Here is an 18,816-nt window from a genome sequence, read left to right as displayed (position 1 = left end):
GAAACCCCCAGAAGCACACCCCCCATCGGCTGAGTCTCTCTCCAGGGCACTTCTCTCCACGAGATGGACCATGTGTTTACTGCCCTCTCTCCTTATTGGCTCTCCCTCCCCTAGAATGTAAGCTCCTGCCGGGAGGGAATGGTGTCTGTCTTCTTCACGGGTGTGCCCCCTAGAACAGTGGCCGGCACAGAGGGAGTGCTTGATACACGTTTGCTGTGTGAGGTATTGATTGACTGAGTAAATGATATCCATGTACATTCGACAGGTCTCCACACAGCCCCACCAGGCCCGGCCACAGGAGCTTCCAGCACCCACGGCCCATCTATCAAGACAGTTGGGACCCAGCTTTGCTTTCTCACCTCAAGAACCACACATTCATTCAGCAACTCCTCCCCAAGGTCTCCTCCGGGACCAGCATGCTTTCGGTCCATCAGCAGTCCTCAGGCAGAGGAGAACCACGCCAGTGGGAGGCCACTTCACACTCGCTGGAAGACCGACAGCGCCAGAGGTGCCCCTCCACAGTGTAGGCGGAGTACGAAATCCTACAACCACTTCGGGAAGAGATCTGGCAATTTCTCATAAAACTCAAGGAACGTCTGCTCTAAGACCCAGCAACCGGCTCCTGGAGCCACCCAGGAGGAGCGCGCCAATACAGGCACCAAAAGACCCGGTAGGGACCGTCCCCAGCCGGCTGACTCATCCCAGGCCAAACCCAGAAACAGCCAACGCCCATCCCCAGGCGGGCAGGAAAGAAATCGTGGCCCACGCACACGATGGAATACTACTGGGTAACGAAAAAGAGACTTGCAACAACACAGATGAATCTCACAGGTGAAATGGTGAACAAAGGAAACTGGACAATAAAGTGCATACTACACGATTCTGTTTATATGAAGCTCTAGGAAAAGCAAATTAGGCAATGATGCTAGAAGTCCGGGAGACTGGTTGCCTCAAGGGGTGGGTCACTGACTGGAAGGGGCTGAGGGGAACACAAGCCTTCTGTCTCTCGATCTGGGTGATCATCAGGTGTCAGTAAATGTTAAGCTTACACCTTAATCAACAAACCAGTAAAACGTAAGGTATAGTCATGCGATTCAGTGCGCAGCTAAGATGTGAGCAAGTGGCTGGGGGCGGGGAAGAGCTGGTCAAGTCTCCTTTCAAAAAAGATTGGGCCCCCGAGAGTCCTGTGTGTCCTCAGGCAAGTCCCTAACCCTCTTGGGACTCGATTTCCCCATCTGCAGAGTGGATCCAGGGACTGCAAGCCCTCTTTGTGCACTTCTGCCTCTTTTGGGGAGAGACGGCATTTCACCCCTATCCCAAACGAGGCTTCTCGGCATAATGCCTGCGCAGCAGCCACGGCGGCACAGCGTGGGATCCGCGGCCCCCATGCTCCCAGGGCCCCTGCTGTGCGCGCCCTCACGAGGCCTTTCACCGCCCTGGGCCTCTATCTCCTTCTCTGTCAAACGGACTCAAGCACTCCCACTTCTCAGGCTTGTGATGAGAATTTTCAGCGAGCGAAGGGCGTCCTCACTGAGCGCTCCCTGTAGCTTCCCAGAGCTTTGCTGTGCACACACGCGGTGCACGCGGCCTGCGCTTAATACATGGCGGCTGCGAGGGGATGCCTAGAATTCCTCTACAGGTCGTTACGTCTTCTGCAGAAAGGCTCCGTGTGGGGTCCCCAAACGTGCCTGTGGGTCAAACTCAAGAGGCCGAAGGGGCCGAGGGGAGCGGCGCGAGTTATTTTGTTTGGAGTTGGAGGGAACGCGGCCTCGACACGCGCGGCCCCTTTAAGAGTCGAATGGAATGTATCAAAACAAGGCTGCCGTGAGCACGTGACCGCACAGCTGACCCGCGGCCGGGGCTCCGGGGACCCCGCCCCGCCCCGCGCCCCGCCCCGCGCCCCGCCCCGCGCCCCGCCCCGCCCCGCCCCGCCCCCCGCCCCGCCCCGCGTCCGCCCCGCGCCCCGCCCCGCGCCGCGCTCCCGGCGGCCCCGCGCCCCGCCCCGCGCCGCGCTCCCGGCGGCCCCCTGCCCCCGCCCCGCGCTCCTGGCCGCGTCCGCCCCGCCCCGCCCCGCGCCCCGCCCCGCGCCCCCGGCCCCGCCCCGCGCCCCGCCCCGCGCCCGCGTCCGCCCCGCGTGCTCCCGCGCCCCGGCCCCGCCCCGCGCCCCGTCCGCGCGGCCCGGAGCCGGCGGGTCGGAGCGCGCTGCCGCGCAGATGGCGCACGCGGCGGGCGCCGGGCCGCCGGGCGCGCCGGAGCAGGGCAGCCCTATCCGCGTGGAGCACGACCGCCGGCGCCGCCAGTTCACCGTCCGGCTCAACGGTAACGCGGCGTCCGCCGCCCGCCTTTGTTTGCGCGCCGGGCGGCCGCCCTGGCGGGGCGCGCAGCCGGGAGGGGCGCCGCGGGCGGGCCTGGGAGCCGGGCTGCCCCGCGGGCCCCGGGGAGCGCGCCGACTCGCGGGCGGGCCGGGCCGGAGCGGCCGCCGGGCGGGCGGGCGGGCGGGCGGAGGCAGGGGCGGGGCGGCGCCGGTCCGCTGCCTTCAGCCCCCGCCTCGGCCGGGGAGCCCGCACCTGCGCAGGCCCGGCCGTCTCCCGCTGGCGGACACCGGCGGAGGGCTGCTGGTTGAGAGCCCGGCGAGCGGGGCCGCCCGCCCTCCCCTTCCCTCCCTGGTGCTGCGCGGCTTCTTGCTGCCCCGGGACCCTTCCCCGCACCGAGGCGGAGGAGAAGCCTGTGGGCAGACCCGGGGCGGATGGAGGGGGCCTCTGCCCGCGGGGCGGTGTCGCCGGCGGACCCCAGCGGCTGAGACCTCGGCCAAGTTGTCTCGTCTCCGTGTGCCCCAGAGCTGCCATCTCTAAAGCGGGGCTGACACCTGTGCATCCCTCTTGGCTAGTGGTGAGGACCCACGGTGGTCAGTGAGGACTTAGGACGGCGCCGGCAGCGCTTAGTAAGTGCGGATAAACGCGAACTGGTCATTAGTTTTCAAAACACAGAGAAAGCAAAGTCTTCATTTCGTATAAAGAAAAGTTCTCCCACTTTCTAGCCCACACACCCGCACCCTAAGAGGTGTGGAGGATAGAAAATACGACTATAAAATCGAGGACTGTGAAGTCCCTGAATCCCGCACCTGTTAATAACTTTTTCTTCCCACCCAGCTGGGCCCCCTGTGGCAGTGTCCCAGCTGGAAGGGCCCGCAGACGCCTCTGTGCCCATTTCTGAGAAGGGAAGGCAGAGACCCAGAAAAGGAGATGCTTGCCTGAGGTCAGGAGTACGCTGGGACAGGCTGCTGCCACCTTTCTCAGACCCCCGTGTGGGCTGTGCTGGCTGTTGAGCTGGGCCTCAGCACACACCCATTACAGCATTCGTGTGATGTCGGCATCACCACCCCACATTACAGATGAGTAAACTGAGGCTTGGACCACAGGGAAGAAGTGACTTGCCTTCTTGCATCATGAAGTGCCAGAGCCACAACTCAAACACTGTCTTCTGTCCACGTGGAAGCAAGTCCTTCTGCCACCATGGTGCTGGCCATGGCCCAGCTGGCCGTGACACGAAGGGCCCTGGCCACTGTTGTGGGGAGGGGCCTTGTGGATTTTCAAATCCTCTTTTCTGAGGTTCCAGAGAGGCCTCTGGTTCCCTTGGCTCAGGAGGCCCTATACACTCACAGAGACAGGAGAAAAAGGGACTGTTTGGGGTTTTCTTGCCCTCTTCCAAACAGGGAGAGCAGAGGACACCCCCTAGGCTTGTGTGGTTGGGGCTGGGCTCCCAGCTGTATTTCCAAACTTGCCCCCTTCCGGAACCTGCTGCCCAGATGGCTGGCTGTAAGGTGGACCGGGATCCACAGGGACGCCCGGGGCAGTCCGCAGGGCCGGGGCGGTGCAGCCGGGCCCAGCCCCGTCTGCGTGGGGCCGAGAGAGGGTAGTCTGCGTCTGGGCCCCACCCTGCCTCAGCTGGGGAGGGGACCCGCCTGTTGGTGTCTCCTGACTAGTTGAGCCTGGAGGCCGGCTCTTGTGTCCCTTGAGAAGTGAGCACTGCGGCTGAGAGGTGCAGTGGCCCTGGGGCTCCCGGCGCAGGCCTGTCCCGGCCGTCCCCATGGCAGAGCGAGGCTCATGAGCCACCGCAGCCGCAAGGGTCGATGTCTGAGCAGCTGCGTTTGCGCGGTCCTTGTCGAGGTCCAGGCAGGCCCCAGGCACAGAGGCGCTTGCTGTGTCCCCATGGCACTGCTGGCTGCAGTGAGGGGAGCTGCCCTCCCTGAGTACAGTTGAGGAGACTGAGGCACGGCGAAGTGACTCATGCACCCAGCGTCCTGCACCTCGTAGGTAGAAGAGCTGGGATTCGTTCCCTAAGTCCTTACTGAGCACCTGCTGTGTGCCAAGCATTATTCTCGGTGCTGCCGACGCATGGGACTGACAGTCTGGACAGTGCTGGACAATGAATAAAGTGTAAAGTGTCCTAGGAAGCAAGGGCCTGGTGAGTCAGAGAGCAGGGCGGGGGAGAGCATGTCGGGAAAGGGCTGCTGTTTAGAATCAGGTGTCCAGGAGGGCCACCCTGGGAACGTGGTATTTAGGTAAAGACCTGAAGGAGACAAGGAAAGGCGCTCTAGGGAGAAGAGTGTTCCAAGTGGAAGGAGCAGCCAGTGCAAAGGCACTGTGGTACTGGTGTGCCTCAGGGAATGGAGGAATGGAGAGAGGAGGATCATAGCAGATGTCGTCAAGAAGTCATGGGGACAGATGGTGAGGGACATTGTGAGGACTTGGCTTTAGCTCTGGTACCTGGGAGGGTCCTGAGCAGAGGATGGACAGGATGTCCCAGGCTCCCTCTGGCTGCTCCGAGGGAAACAGACTGTGCGGGGCAGGACAGAGCAGGCGGGTGGCTACTGCACTAGTCCAGGCCGTGTGAGTCGGGGTGGGGAGAAATGGCCCGCTCCTAAACTGAGGTTGAAGGAAGCGTGGGTAGGTCTTGCTGACACGGGGTGTGAGAGACACTGCAGCTCAGGCTTATCTGACCCCCAAATCCAGGTTCTGAAATGCTGGCTTTCATATCACCATTTCATAGGTGGGGAAACCAGGGCCCGCAGCCAGCAGGCGGCTAAGCCAGGATTGAGCTGTGGGCCCTTCTCTCCCCTCCCCACCAGGGCTGAGTGTCCGCCTGCTGCAAGGAGGCTCACTGCGGTGCCAGAGCCCCATGCTCTGTACCCTCCACACCCCGTCTAGCAGGTGGGAAGACAAGGCCCCAGAGGCAGCAGGGCTGAAAGTGCAGTGGCCGGGCTCCTGGCGCTCAGATCCCGCTCCTGGGTGTGCAGCCCTGCTTGAGCCATGTGGCTACCCCTAGGGACCTCATGCCCCGTAGCAACGCCTGGAGCAGTGTCCCTGCGCAGAGGGCAGGAGAGCGTGCCTGGTGTGACAAGGAGACCAGCTTGGTCTGTGGGTGGCCTTTCCCGGATGGGCCCCAGGGTCTGCCTGACGCGCCTCCTGGCTGGGCCCCTTGAGCTTCTCCAGGCCCTGGCCCCTCTGCCTAAGCCACCTCTGAGCCACCGACACAGTGCCCTCCCAGTGCAGGTGCTTCTGAGGCCTGCCACCTGCTGCCGCGCTCGTTCTCCGTCTGCTGCCCAGCCCCCACGGGGAGCAGAAGGGCTGGGTTCTGCTCTCCTCTGCCTCAGGCTTGTCCTCTGTCAGTGGGTGTCTGAACCCACTGGCCCTCCTCTCAGGGCCGGTGCAGGCAGCGTGGGGATGGTGGCAGTCAACGCCCTCTGCGAAGACCCCACACCTCCCACCTAGAGCCCTGCTCTTCCTCCCTGGCTGTCAGGGAAGATGGGTTCTCAGTGACCACTCCCCCTGCTAACTTCCTGGGGCCTTTGGTCCTGGGGTTGGGGCCGGCGGAGGGCCCTGGGGTGGAGAGACCCAGGGAAGGGTCCTTCTAACGAGGCCTTCGGCTCAGAGGTGTTGGGACTGGTCTGTGGTCACCTGGCAGAGCTGGCACTGGAACCCAGGGCCCCACCCTGCCTTCGGCTTGTTCCTGCAGCCCCCGAGTGGCAAGTACTGACCCCCTTTGCTAGTCTGAAGCTTGGGGTTCTTGGCAGCTCATGGAATACAGCCCAGAGGGGCCTGGCATCCAGCCAGGCCATGCCCAGGGGCTCTACCCACAATGCCCGTATGAGTGGAGATAGCAGTATCCATGGGCCGAGCCACTGGTGGCGGGATGACGCTGGTGCAGGGTGAGAGAGTGACCCGTAGCACTGTCCTTGCCTTCTGCTGACAGTCAGGGAGGCCTCGGAGGAGGTGACATTTGGGCTCACCTGGATTAATGAGGAGGAGGCAACCCTGGGGGAGAGGCGCCAGGTGGAGAGAGCCACCCAGCGAAGGCCAGGGAGCCAAGAGCTGTGCTGCCTGAGGGGCAGTGGGGTGGCCCGAGCAGAGAACAGAGGGGTCTGACTTGGCATCCACGGGCGGATGAGGGGGCCCGTGGAGAGGTGAGCAGTGGCTGGATTCCGGGCATGTTTTGGAAGTTATGCCCGTAGACCTGCGAAAGGATCAGGTCAGAGTCTGAGAGAAAGACAAGGCAAGGAGGACCCCAGGAACTTGGCCTAAGCCGCGGGTGTCGGCCGTGTCCTGGGCTCTCCAGGCAGGTTTCGGGGAGGGGAGTCAGACCATGTCAGGTGTGGGCAGTTGGGACTCGGTGGCCTTTGTGGACCCTCCAAGGCTGAGATGCCAGGCCATAGGCCCAGCACTTGGGGGTTATCTCCTGGGGGTCCGGTTCCTCCCCAGCCCAGCATGGTGTGGTCTGGCCAGTGGGGGGTCATTAACTTGCTTTTCTTTCCCGCGTCGCCCGTGTCCACCCTGGTGGCCCCCCTCCACTCTGAGGGCCCCTGATGCCTCTGCTCCTCTTTCAGCCAGGAGACCCTTGTCAGTGAGCTCGGCCTGTCTGCAGCCAGCCCCACACACCGCCGAGCTGTGTGACGCCTCTTGGAGCCTCAGTCTCCCAGTCTGGAAACTGGGCTCTAAGAGCCGTCCCCGTTTGGGGGGTTCTCCTGGGGATCAGTGTGTGCAGAGAGCTGAGCCAGGCTGGCCGTGGCGGCCCTGGGCCAGCTGCAGCGCTCCTGGCCTGCCTCCTTGCAGGCGGGGTGACCCGGGGCGGCCAGCGTGCTGGCAGCGGCAGCCTGCAAGTCGCCTCGCCCGCGTATGCATCTGGCAGCGGGAGAGCAGCAGCTGGTTGGGGACAGATGCTTCTTGGGTGTCTGCCCTGGGCTGCGAGCTGGGGGTGCAGGAGTGTTCGAGCCCACGTGACCACAGGGAGCTAACAGGGGCGAGGCGGGGCAGAGAAAGCCCAGGCTGTCCCGGAATCTGATCCGTTGACAGCCCGAGTGGCCATTCGGGAGCATTGCTTGAAGGAGGGAGTAACGAATGGACAGAGGAACACTAGCAAGCTCCAGGCCCTACTCCATGATGGCGGTGGGGCAAAAGTGGAGGTCTTCTCAGTGGCCTGCAAGGCCCCGCGTGGTCTGGCCCCAGCATCCCCACCATGGCTTTCTACTGCTCTCCTCCACTCATTCGGGTCCAGCCCTGCCGGCCTCCTCACTGCTTCTTCTACCCCAGGGCCTTTGTATGTGCTGTTCTCCCCACCTGGACTGCTCATCCCCCGCATCTCCTCTTGGATCCCTCACCTCCTGCAGGTCTTTGCTCAGGAGAGGCCTCCCCTGTGCACCCTCTCTAAAACAGCAGCCTACCCCCACCTTCTCTGCTGTCTTCTCTCTACCTCCTCACCTGCAGACCCTGTATTGCATACGATCACATTACTTATTGTCTGTCTCCCTCTAAGAGGGAGCATTCTGTCGGTTTTCTTCACTGCTATGTGCCCAGTACAAAGACCCTGCCTGACACATGGGCCCTCAGTGAGTTTGGGGTAATTAAATGGCCAGGGCAGGCAGGCAGCTCCTTCAGTGACTGGTGACCGGGCCAGGCCCAAAACAGCCTGCCCCCCGGCCTCGTATCCTGGGTGAGCTGGATTAACCCAGCAGGTGCGGGAGCTGAGAGCCGAGTCCCATGGTGCACAGCTGGGCCCTGGCCAGACGGTGGGCGCAGCCGGCAGAGGAGCAGTCAGGCCGCGAGGAGGGGTGCTGGGGCCCCGCAGCTGCGCCTGCGAACGGGGGAGGGTGTTCCTGGCAGACCGAACCGCAGGGCAAAGGCCTGCAGGCAGAGCGGGGGCGTGTCGGGTACAGCAGTGGGAGGGAACTGGGCTCCGGGTCTGGACACCTGGGCGCCGGCTCACCTCAGACCTGCTATGGGACTTGGTCTCTGGATCTCAGTCTGCCCATCTGGAAGAGGGGAGGTGAATTGAGTCTCAGTCCTGGAGCTTTGGGGCGAGCCAGAACTCCTCCTAACTGGGGTTGCACCCTGTCCGCTTTACCGTGAGACCCTGGACTGGCCACTGTATCTCTAGCCTGTCATTCTTCCCCTTGGCAACACTCTCCTCAGGCTGGGAGCCGGGTGGCATTCAGAAGCAAATTCTCTGTGTTGCTTTAAAGTGAAAAAGACACGACAATTTGCTTTTAAAAATCAGGGAAAGACAGGTGACCTTGACGTGCTTTCTTTTAGGGACAGTGACTTGTCTGCTCTAACCGCAGAGCCTTTGCGCTGGCTGTGACCGCCCAGGACACTGTCCCCTAGGTGTCACCCAGCCCCCTCCCCCGCTCCAGCCCTGCCACGCCGCCCTGAACCTTTTCCTTGTCCCTTCTCTGCCTGCTCTCCGGTTGGCTCCACAAAGACAGGGCTGTTTGTCTGGCTGTCCATTGGTGTGTCCCCAGTGGCTGAGTGGAGTGGATGGATAGATGGACAAATGGACGGGGTGACGGCTGCGTAGGTAGATGGGCAGGCGGATGGGGGACGGACAGACGGATGGATGGATGGTTGGATGGATGGACAAACAGGGAACTAAAGACTTTGGTTGGAGGAACGCCAGTTAAATGTTTTTCCCACAGGCGTTCAGGGTGCGCTGGTGAGCTCTGGGCTGGGCAGGCCTGTTTGTTCCCTGCTCCCTGTGCCCGGTGGCACTTTCCCGGGGGGCTGCTGTTGCACTGTCTCATCCACGGTGTCCACGGTACGGCGGTGGTCCTGACGCAGCTCACGGCCTGCCCCCTTCTCTCTTCGGGCTCCAGTTAAGTGGGGGACTTGCTGAGCCCTGCTCTGCAGCCAGCGCTGGACCTCGACCCCACATCCTTGGGAGGGCGCTCAGATGGGGACGCAGAGCTGGGCCGTGGAGAGGGTGCTGGGGGCCCTGGGACGGTGAGACTGATTATACAGCGAAGGCTCGCCTGGGGCCTGTGTTCTGGGCGCTGCTCTGAGCAGCTGAGGGAGGTGACCCCACCGAGTGCTCCGAATGCCGCCAGGAGCGTTTGACTTTATCCACGCTTCGGGGATGAGAGCACTGATGCTCAGAGAGGTTATTCAGGGTCCGCCTCCAGGGTCCGCTGTCCGCCCCTGCCACCGTGCCTCTCAGGCCTCACCTGTCCACTACCCTCCCGCAGGATGTCACGACCGGGCTGTCCTGCTCTACGAGTATGTGGGCAAGCGCATCGTGGACCTGCAGCACACCGAGGTCCCTGACGCCTACCGTGGGCGTGGCATCGCCAAGCACCTCGCCAAGGTAGGGCTGGAGGTGGGGCGGCGCTGCCCTCCCACTCAGGAAACCGCGGCCCTGGCGGCCGACCGGCCTGTTTGTCCGAAGCGCAGACGGGCGCCCGCCTTGCCAACAGGTTGCAACTGGGAGCGGGCGACTGTCAGGCAGCCCCTCTGGGGCTGGTGGCGGGGTTCTGGGCCCAGGCCCGGGTTCTCAGAGTTCAGCCTCTGGGCCGCTGACACCTGCTGTGAGTCAGGAGCTCATGGCTGGGCCCCAGTGCCTGGCAAGTACGTGATAGGTGCTCAGGAAATCCTTGTCGAACGAGTGCGTAAATGAGGATTCAGGTAAATTGGCTCCTGCCCCACTCGCTGTCCTCCTCCTCTTCATCCCCAAAGGACCTCAAACCCCAGGCCGCTGGGAGAGCAGGTTTGGGCTGAGGGAGGGCATGGCGGCCAGGAGCAGAGTGGCCTGCATTCCCCAGGGGCCGGCTCTCCCTTTGTCCCGCTCACCACTTGGGTGTTGCTTCCCTGAGCGCTGCCCGCCTGGGGCCTGAGGCCGCTTCTCCCGTGGCCTCTGACAGCACCTTGCTGGGCCTTCAGTTTCTTTTTCTGCACCATGGGAGGGTAGCCTGGAGTCTTGTCACCAGAGGGTCTCGGGTTGTAAACCCTGGGGTTAGGTGTGGACCGTGGAGAGCAAAGGCGGCTTGGGGCTGTTGGAAGGCCAAGTGGGCCAGCCGCGGACGGGCCAGCTTCGAGGGTGCTCAGTCCAGCTGCTTCCTGCTCATCAGACCAGTAACCCACCAGGCTGTCCTCTGCTTCATGTTGGCAAACATTTATTAAACACCAGCTGTGGGCAAGGCCCCAGGGCAGGGAAGGGCAGCGGACCGTCCTTGCGCCCCATTTCTGGAGCTCACTGGAGACGAGGATGACAGCTGTGGACTAATCCCACACTGGCCCCCCTCCCCCGTGTCTGTGGGAGGCCTACGGTCACTCAGTGGGGCCTCTGCTGGTGTGGGACGCCCTGGGGGTTGTGGGGCCCTGGGCAGCCCTAACCCAGCCTGCAGGGGTGGGCCAGGAGGCCTCGGAGGAGCTGCCTGGGAAGCAGGAGTGGGGAAGGGACGTGTAGGCAGGCACCCGAGGCGCTGAGACGGGAAAGGGCACCTTGTCTTGGAGACAGGCGGCCAGGGTGGGCAAGGGACGGACAGCACACGCAGCAGGGGCGGTGCCCGCGTTCAGTCCTTGCCCGCGTGCCGCTGGGTTCTCTCAGCCCCCCGGCAGAGGCCACCTCCCGGGGCCTTTCGTGCAGGTGCTCTGGGTCTGGTCCTGGCTCGTTCTCTTCCATGCAGAGTGCTTCAGGCAGTTTACGAAAGCCGTCTGCCTCAGTTTCCTCAGCCGGAATATGGGGTGGGGACAGCACCTCCACTGCAGACCGGGTGGAACAAGTGGCTCTGGGCAGCCAGCTCCCGCCCTCGGAGGGAGCAGCCTGGGAGGCGTGGGGGCTGGGCTGCCGGGAGCCCAGGGCCAGGCTGCAGGCGCTGACCACTCTTCTTTCTGCCCGCTGCCAGGCTGCCCTGGACTTCGTGGTGGAGGAGGACCTGAAGGCCCACCTCACGTGCTGGTACATCCAGAAGTACGTCAAGGAGAACCCCCTGCCGCAGTACCTGGAGCGCCTGCAGCCGTAAGGCGGCCAGCCTTCTCCTCACGGCCTTCGCCCCGGCCCTGCGCACTCTCAGGAAACCTGGTCCCCACGGGGACGCTTAGAGTTATTTTTGTAAGGACTCGTTTCTGTAGCCCCTGGAGGCGGCTGGCCAAGGATGGGCAGAGGTCCAGCCCCCATGGTGAAGGGCCGGCCAGGTGGCCACGGCCCCAGCAGCTCCCACTCTGCAGACACTGACCAGCTTCTCCGAAGGCCGCCCTGGCCTGTTGTGGGTGGGCCTGGGAGGGCCCGAGGCCGGGGCTGGCACATGGATGGGGGCCTCCCTGTCCTGGGTCCCACCTGCTGTTTCCTGCTCTGTGATTGGCATGGGGGCTGATTTGGGGCCCCCTGCCGCCACTGCCTCTGTCTGTGTCCCTTCTACAGATGAGGAGGGTGCTCCCCCAGCCGAGAGGAGCAATAACAAGCCTTGTGTGCCAACTCCCGAGGGCATGGTGCCAAGCTGTGGCTGCCCCCTCGCTGCCACTTCTCTTCTGCCGACTCATGTGCCCTGGGGTGGCTATGGCAGGGGCAGCCCTTCCTGACGTGCGAGGCCAGGAATGGGCACCAGCCTGGGGTTGACTGTGCACACGCACACACATGCACACACACACTGGACGCGAAGTGAGGAGCCGTGCGTCGGTGGAGAGGTTGGCAGGGGAAGCACTGAGTGTTTTCTCCTTGGTACCCGTTCCCCTAACTCCCTGCCCCCTTGTCCGTCAGCTCTACAGGAACCAGGGTCCCCATCGCCCTTGTTTGCCCGTCTGCCAGGAGCCAGCTCCAGGTGCAGCCGCAGTATCTTGGGGGTGTCCCTGCCCCTCAGTGCCTATTGGGCACCCTGTGGGTGGGCTTCCTCAGAGAGGACCCTTTGAAGCTGGGGTGGGAGGGAGGCAAACTGTCCTCAAAAGACCAGCCTCAGTGTCCAAGCAGAAGAATTGGTTCTGTGCTCGGAGGGACTCCCCCTGCAGCTGGTGGGTGTCAGCAGCGTCACCTTTCATGGCGAGCTTGTGGCTGGGCATGTTCTGTTGCCTGTCGGGGTCCCAGGGCCCCTCCCAGATCAGCCTTCCTGGTAATGGCCTGGGAGGTACACCCCAGCCTTTCTGAGGGCCCTGCGGGCTTCCTTTGGGGGGCTGATTAGGGCTCAGGGCCCTGACCTCCTGTGCTCCGTTCCCCCAAAGGTCAAGTCCGGGCCTGCCCCTCTGTGGGCTGAATGGGAACCCAGGAGTTGGGGTCCCTTTGGAGCTAAGATGTCAGTTAACAGTGAGTCCCTGGCCCTGGCTGGGGGTGGGTCCGGGAGGTGTGGGTGCTGGGGCACCGGCTGCCACGATGACCTTTCCCTTGGTCTGACCTCTGCCCCAGGCGTTCGCCTGTGGCCTCCTCTAGTCTCACCTCTTTGCTCCCAGTCTCAGCACTGAGCTGCCACCACGCCCTTTGTGCACAGACACCCCCCCCAGTGGCAGGAACATCTCAGTGTACCAGCACCTGCAGAGGCCTGGCAGCCTGCCCCATGGGGTCCCCGAGCCCCAGAGAGTCACCCAGCATCCCCCACCCCCCACCATGTCCCAGTCCCCAGCCCCGGTCTAGCCTCCAGGAATTTCCGAGGGGGCCGAAGACACCCCCACCCCACCCCTTCCCACGGGGCTCCCCAACTCTGTGTGCAAAGGACTGTTTGAGGGGCCAGGGAAGTTGTGGGGCCTTCGCCATGCCAGGACTCCTAGGCCAGGAGGACATCACCGTCAGGAGGTGGGTTCAGCTGCTGGGTCCCTTCCAAGGCTGGGGCTGTCGCAGTCCCGGCACAGTTTAAGGAGAGTGAGTTGTAGGCCCGAGAGGACGGATGGGCCAGCCTGGGGTCTGCACCTTTTCCCTCCCACCTAGGACCCCCTCCCCATCCACACATCCCTCCGCAAGGTCAAGCACACACTCCACATGAAAACTTCTCCCAGTGACTCAGCAGGCTGGTGCTGTACCTGCTGCAGCCTCTGGGGCAGGATGACCAGGTTCCAGGAGGGGCTACCGTGGGGGGTGCCCTGTAGTGGCAGCACAGGACCCCAGGGGAGCCAGGGCAAGCAGGCTGTTGAGCAGAGGGCCAGGTGGCACCAGGGGGGACCGTCCGCATCCCCACTATGCCCCAGCCTGAACCTGTGTTCTAATGGCAGGTGACTGGCTGGCATACACATGAAACACTTAGTACTTGAACGTGGAGGCACAGGGCGTCTCGGGGGCCCTGTGCAGTCCTGGGCCCAGGAACAGCTTGTCCCCAATTCTTGCAGCTGCAACCTGGGCCTCCTTGCCTCGGGCCGCCTTGAAGTGCTGCTGCCCCCGCTACAGGGGCCGGCTGCTATGGCCAGCCTAGCCCACAGGTTCCCACAGAGCCTGTCAGCAGCAGCAGTAATGGCGTCTCCCAGGCTGGGGCCCTGGGTCCACTGCAGATGCCCTCCCTGCAGCCCCAGCCAACCTTTTGCAGCTGGCCTGCCCCCCTGGTGCTACCCTGTCTGGTGTCTCAGGGTCACCTCCACCTGTCCCCAGCATGCTCCAGGAGCCCTTGCTCAGGAGACAGATCACCTGGGGCTGTTTGTGCCACCGGTGGGGGCCAGATGCCACTTGGGGACCCACTGGGGGCCCCTCCCAGCACATCACCCCGAAGGCCCCACGCTCTCCTGCCACATCTCGCTTTGTGGGTTTCTCTTTCTTGCCTGGTCAAATCAGTGGTCACTCACGTGCCTTCCCTACTCAGGACTTGTTCCAGGTGGTTCTGGGCCGAGGCTGGCCTTCAGACCTCCCTTCGTTATTTTTCAAACTCCTGAACAGACTGCATGACATACATTTCAATAAAAGGTGTGGCCCAGTGTGGCTCTGGGACTGCTTCTAGAAAAGGGGCGGCGGGCACTCGCGGCCGGGTCCCCATGCCACCCGGCTCCTCCCCACGCCTATCTGATGGCCCCCATTTACTGACGAGGAAACAGGCACAGGAAGGGTCTGGGCCCACAGGGTGTGAAGATGGAGGGAGAAGGCAGGCCCTGCGGCTGGAGCTTTCCCTTTTTTGATTGGCAGCACAACCCCCCTCCTCAGGAGAGGAAGCGAGGCTCTGAGGGTCACGGGGCCTGGCCAAGGTCTCACGGCAGGACGGCGGTGGTGTCAGGATCTGGGGACTTTGCCATCTGCGCCCGTTCGCGTCCTTCACTTCTGCCAACTGGGGCCCCACACCACAGCCCCCGCCTCCTCCCCAGGGAAAGGCCCCTCCAAGGCCACAGTCACACTCTCGCCGCCCGGCTCCAGGTGCCTGCCTGCGGAGCAGTGATACCAGGCTGACGGGAAGAGGCTGTCACATCGCGTCAGCTGCTGCTCTTGGACTTGTCCCTCTCCCCCCAGAAAGCCTTCCCTTGGGGCCTCTGGTCCAGTGGAGGGAGGTGGCTGCCCCTGCAGGCCAGTGGGGTGAGTGGACACGGGTGCCCTCCAAACGCCCGGGCTGCCAGGGAGGGAGGGGCTCCCGGCTGGGCTTCCCCCCCAGTTCCCACCCTGGGGATTACAGCGCTGCCTGGACGGAGGGGCGCGCGGCCGCCTGGTTCTCACGGCGCTCTGCGAGACGCCACTTGTTCGGCCTATTTTACAGATGGAGAAACGGAGGCTCAGAGTTGGGGAGTCGCTGGGTGGAGCCCACGCAGCTCAACAGCAAGGGGAGCACGCCGCGCGAGGCCTGCCCTCTGTAAAGTGACGCGCAGCGCGTCACGAGGTCCTGTGGCCACTTTAGGTGACCGTTGGTCTCGCAGGGCGATACGTGGTGACACTTCCAGCAGCTTCCCCGCCCGCTTGGAGGGCGGCCGTGGTTCTGCCTCAAGCTACAAGGTGCGTGGTGAACCACGGGGGGGCCTGGTGGGTGTGGCAGAGGGAACACTGTGTGTGAAGCTGGGGTCGTGGCGGGAATACTGGCAGACGCCCAAGCCTGTGCCTGTGCTGTTCCTGCCTCAGTTTAGGATTCTCGGATTGGCTCACGTGCACCCACATGCCCTATACTATTCTTGGGGCTCCACTCCTTCCAGGTCAGGGCCCTCAAGTCCACGTCGCAGGTCCGGCTCTGGGTTGGGCTTCCAGCTGCCCCTTTGTTAGGACTCCAGGACGTCAGGGGTTCTTTCTGCGTCACAGCCGCTGTCGGCTTTGTCCCTGCACTTGGAGCTGAGTCCACGGGTTTCTTTCTGCTGGCTCCGGGGCGGTCTGAGCAGCCACCCCACCCAGAGGCTTTGCAGGCCTGTTGTCACCATTACAGTCCTGGTGACGGGGCAGCCACCCATCAGTCTCCCAGGCTTTGCCTTCAGGGGGTCCTCACCCTGGGCTCTCAGAATAGGTGGGATGTTAAGTAGTGGTTTTGCCTCTGCGCACTGTGAGCTCCCAGGGCCCCACTTTCTCCGGGCAGTGAGGTCATTACTGTGACCCAGTCAGGTCAGATCCCAGACCCCAGGTTTCTGTGTTTGAGAGACCGTTCGTCAGAGGCCATTCCTGCCGCCAAGAACAGTCGAGAAAACAAACTGCCCTGGGTGCTTTGAACAGAGGGTGTTCAGTCCAGGGCACTAGGCATGAAAGCAAGGATGGAGGAGCGAGAGCAGAAGAGGGGTGACCCGAGTATTGGCAGATGCAGGAGCAGCTGTACACGTCGGCATGCAGAAACTCTGCTTTACTGATGCGGGGTCGGTGAGCCGAGGAGTCGGAAGAAAGATTTCTTGGACTCTCAAGGTCTGGCAGTAGTGCTCTTTTATTTAGAGAACAGTGTGGGATAACATGGGGACAGGACCCATGGGCAGTCAGAGCTGCTGCTGCTGCAAACATGGGTGGAGAGTAGGGCTGAATTTAAGGCACAGGTATGTGAGTTATCTCTTTACAAGACAAAGGAAAGAATATGTAAAAAGTTAAAAATGGTATCAGTGCCAGCAGGGTCTGGTTATTGGGTGGTCCTATAACTTTTAGATAAGAATCAAACGGATTAAGTAAATGGCAGAAGCCACCGCTTAAATATTATCCTCAGCTAAAGACAAAGGAGGATGTTGGGGGGGGGGAGGTCAGTTACGTGAGGTTGCCAGACAGTAAACAACTGAAGTCCTTGCCTTCCCCATTAAGAGTTTCCAGAGATAAGGCCATCCTGCCTTCCTCCTGCTGCAGAGGGAGACACCCCCACAGATGGAGACTTCCTTCACAAATGCGAACGTCTCTCAAAGGACAAGCAAATTCCAGTCCACAGAGCCTCCCTCTCATCTGCAATTTTTAAAGTAACCAGCCTAAATCCTCATCATTTACTCCTCGGCTCCTGCCAGGGCCTCCTGGGGTCGGGGGAGGGAGGCATCTGGACACCAGCAGACAGATGGTTGGGATAAAATAAACCGAATATTCCTGCCTGCAGGGGAGGGGCATCCAGCCTTGCGCCGGTGCGTCCACACCGGAGGCTGGGAGCTGCTGACAGAGCGGACAGCCCTGCTGCCAGAGGCGTGGTGGCTGCGGCCACAGGTGGCAGCGGGGCACCCTGAGCTGGCCGGAGGGTCGCGGGGACTGGCCGACCGTGAATCGGGGAGTCTTCCCCGTGAGGTCGGGGAGGACCTTGAGAGGCGTCCTTCCGCAGGCCGTCCTGGCGCGGGGGGAGGCTCGATGAGGACGTCACGCGTGTCGGGCGGGAGCTGGCCTCTCCGCGGTCAGTCCGCAGTCGAGGAGGAGACTGGGGAGTGAGAATTCATTGGTGTTTTTTCTGCCTTCTGAGGCAAAAAGGCCAACCCAGTGCGTGGACGTGGACTCGGAGAGAGGGTGAGGGCGTCTGCTGAAGTCGGCGCGGCTGGAAGCGGAGAGCCAGGCGCTGACCCGGGGCGCTGGCGACTCAGGCCGCCCGGCTGGGCCTGCGCCCCCCTCGCGGCAGGTGCGGCAGGTGTGCGCGGGGGCTGGCTCCAGCCGGGCGAGTGCGCGGGAGCGAGGCCGGCGCCCCCCAGGCTCTGTTCTTCCCATCCCACTGCCGGACGCAGTCGGTGACAAGGCTTTGGGGACGGTGAGCCAAGTGGCTGTGGAGAACTCGGGTCCCTGAAGCGCCGCAGGGCAAAGAGCCACCTGCCAACAGCAAACTCTCATTGTGGCTTCTTGCGTGAGTGGGGGGCACGTTTCTCTCGTGTTTTAAGCATTCTACATCTGGCGGTCTGTTGGTTGCACCGGTAGTGTCCTGAGTAACCCCTGGAAGCACAGCGCCTCCATGGCTTCCCCGAGATGCGCAGCGCTGGCCTGGAGCTCCGGCGGCGGGGACCTGGACGTGCAGCCCACAGAGGACAGTGGAGACTCACGTGATGCAGGGCAGAATGTTGGCTAAAACTGTAACCTGGGGACCGGCCCAGTGGCGCAGCAGCTAAGTTTGCACGTTCTGCTTTGGCGGCCTGGGCTTCGCCCGTTCGGATCCTGGGTGTGGACATGGCACCGCTTGGCACGCCATGCTGTGGCAGGTGTCCCACATATAAAGTAGAGGAAGATGGGCACGGATGTGAGCTCAGGGCCAGTCTTCCTCAGCAAAAAGAGGAGGACTGGCAGCAGATATTAGCTCAGGGCTAATCTTCCTCAAAAAAAAAAAAAACCCTGTAACCTGTTAAGTTCATGCATTCCGCTGCGGCACCCCGGAGTTTCGCCGGTTCAGATCCTGGGCTGGACATGGCACCGCTCATCAGGCCACATTGAGGTGGCGTCCCACATGCCACAACTAGAAGGACCTGCAACTAGAATGTACAACTGTGTACTGGGGGGCTCCGGGGAGAAGAAAAAAGAAAAAAGATTGGCAACAGATGTCAGCTAGGTGCCAATCTTAAAAAAATAAACAAAAGAAAGAAAAATAAGAGGCTAGAGGAAAAGTTAAAAAAACAAAACAAAACTGTAACCTGCAATAACTTGAAGGGCAGACCTGGGACGGACTGAGCCTGTGGCTCCAGGGGATGTCGGCACCAGCTGGCTATTAATGCGCTTTGGCTGTTCCTTCGGTGTATAACGGGGCAGGAGAGATGTCTGCAAGCAGTTTGCAAACAGAAGAAAGGGTTTGAGGCCTTGCAGTCCTGGAAAAGGCAGTGGCTCCTGGACCCCAAATAGCAGGAAAGAAAACTGAAAAGGTTTTAAGCAACAAAGGCCCATGAAAACATTCTCGGTTCTGCAGACAAAAGCCTCAGCCCCAGGGCAGAGATCAGACCCGGCGTCAGCTGGGCCCCTGAGCAGCCTGAGATGCTCCGCAGCAGAGTGGAGTGCCAGGACTCGACTGGCCCAGGCCCAGCGAGTGGAGCAGGCCCAGAGGGAGGCCCCTGGGTCCGGAGGGAGCCGCGTTGGAGGAAGCCGCCCGTGGTGGGCACTGCGCCTCCGTTTCCTTCAAGTTCAGAGTGCTGGGAACTCGGATTGTGGTAGACTCCAGGCTGCTGTGGAGATGGTAGGATCCGGGGCCGCGCGTAGACCGCTGCCCAGGCCACGGGGCGGCGCAGAGGGGTAACAGGCAGCGTCCGGCCGGACCCCTGGAGCCTTTGGCGTGGC

General features: G+C 62.4%; 1 protein-coding gene across 1 annotated transcript; it reads left to right on the top strand.

Annotated features, from left to right (window-relative positions):
- Positions 1-2,146: 2,146 nt before the first annotated feature.
- Positions 2,147-14,148, top strand: NATD1 (N-acetyltransferase domain containing 1). Its single transcript, XM_070563741.1, has 3 exons — positions 2,147-2,319; positions 9,515-9,633; positions 11,171-14,148. The coding sequence occupies exons 1-3, from the start codon at positions 2,214-2,216 to the stop codon at positions 11,285-11,287; spliced, it is 342 nt and encodes a 113-aa protein (XP_070419842.1). The 5' UTR covers positions 2,147-2,213; the 3' UTR covers positions 11,288-14,148.
- Positions 14,149-18,816: the final 4,668 nt, after the last annotated feature.

This window comes from Equus przewalskii, chromosome 10 (genome assembly GCF_037783145.1).
Source record: "Equus przewalskii isolate Varuska chromosome 10, EquPr2, whole genome shotgun sequence".
NCBI classification, from domain to species: domain Eukaryota; kingdom Metazoa; phylum Chordata; class Mammalia; order Perissodactyla; family Equidae; genus Equus; species Equus przewalskii.
This window is presented reverse-complemented; position numbering and strand designations above follow the sequence as displayed.

Bases quoted from the DNA above. Each gene is read 5' to 3' on its own strand.
- NATD1 (XM_070563741.1), top strand. From the start codon at position 2,214: ATGGCGCACGCGGCGGGCGCCGGGCCGCCGGGCGCGCCGGAGCAGGGC. The intron at 2,320-9,514 runs GTAACGCGGCGT...ACCCTCCCGCAG, and splicing joins GTTCACCGTCCGGCTCAACG to GATGTCACGACCGGGCTGTC. The intron at 9,634-11,170 runs GTAGGGCTGGAG...GCCCGCTGCCAG, and splicing joins TCGCCAAGCACCTCGCCAAG to GCTGCCCTGGACTTCGTGGT.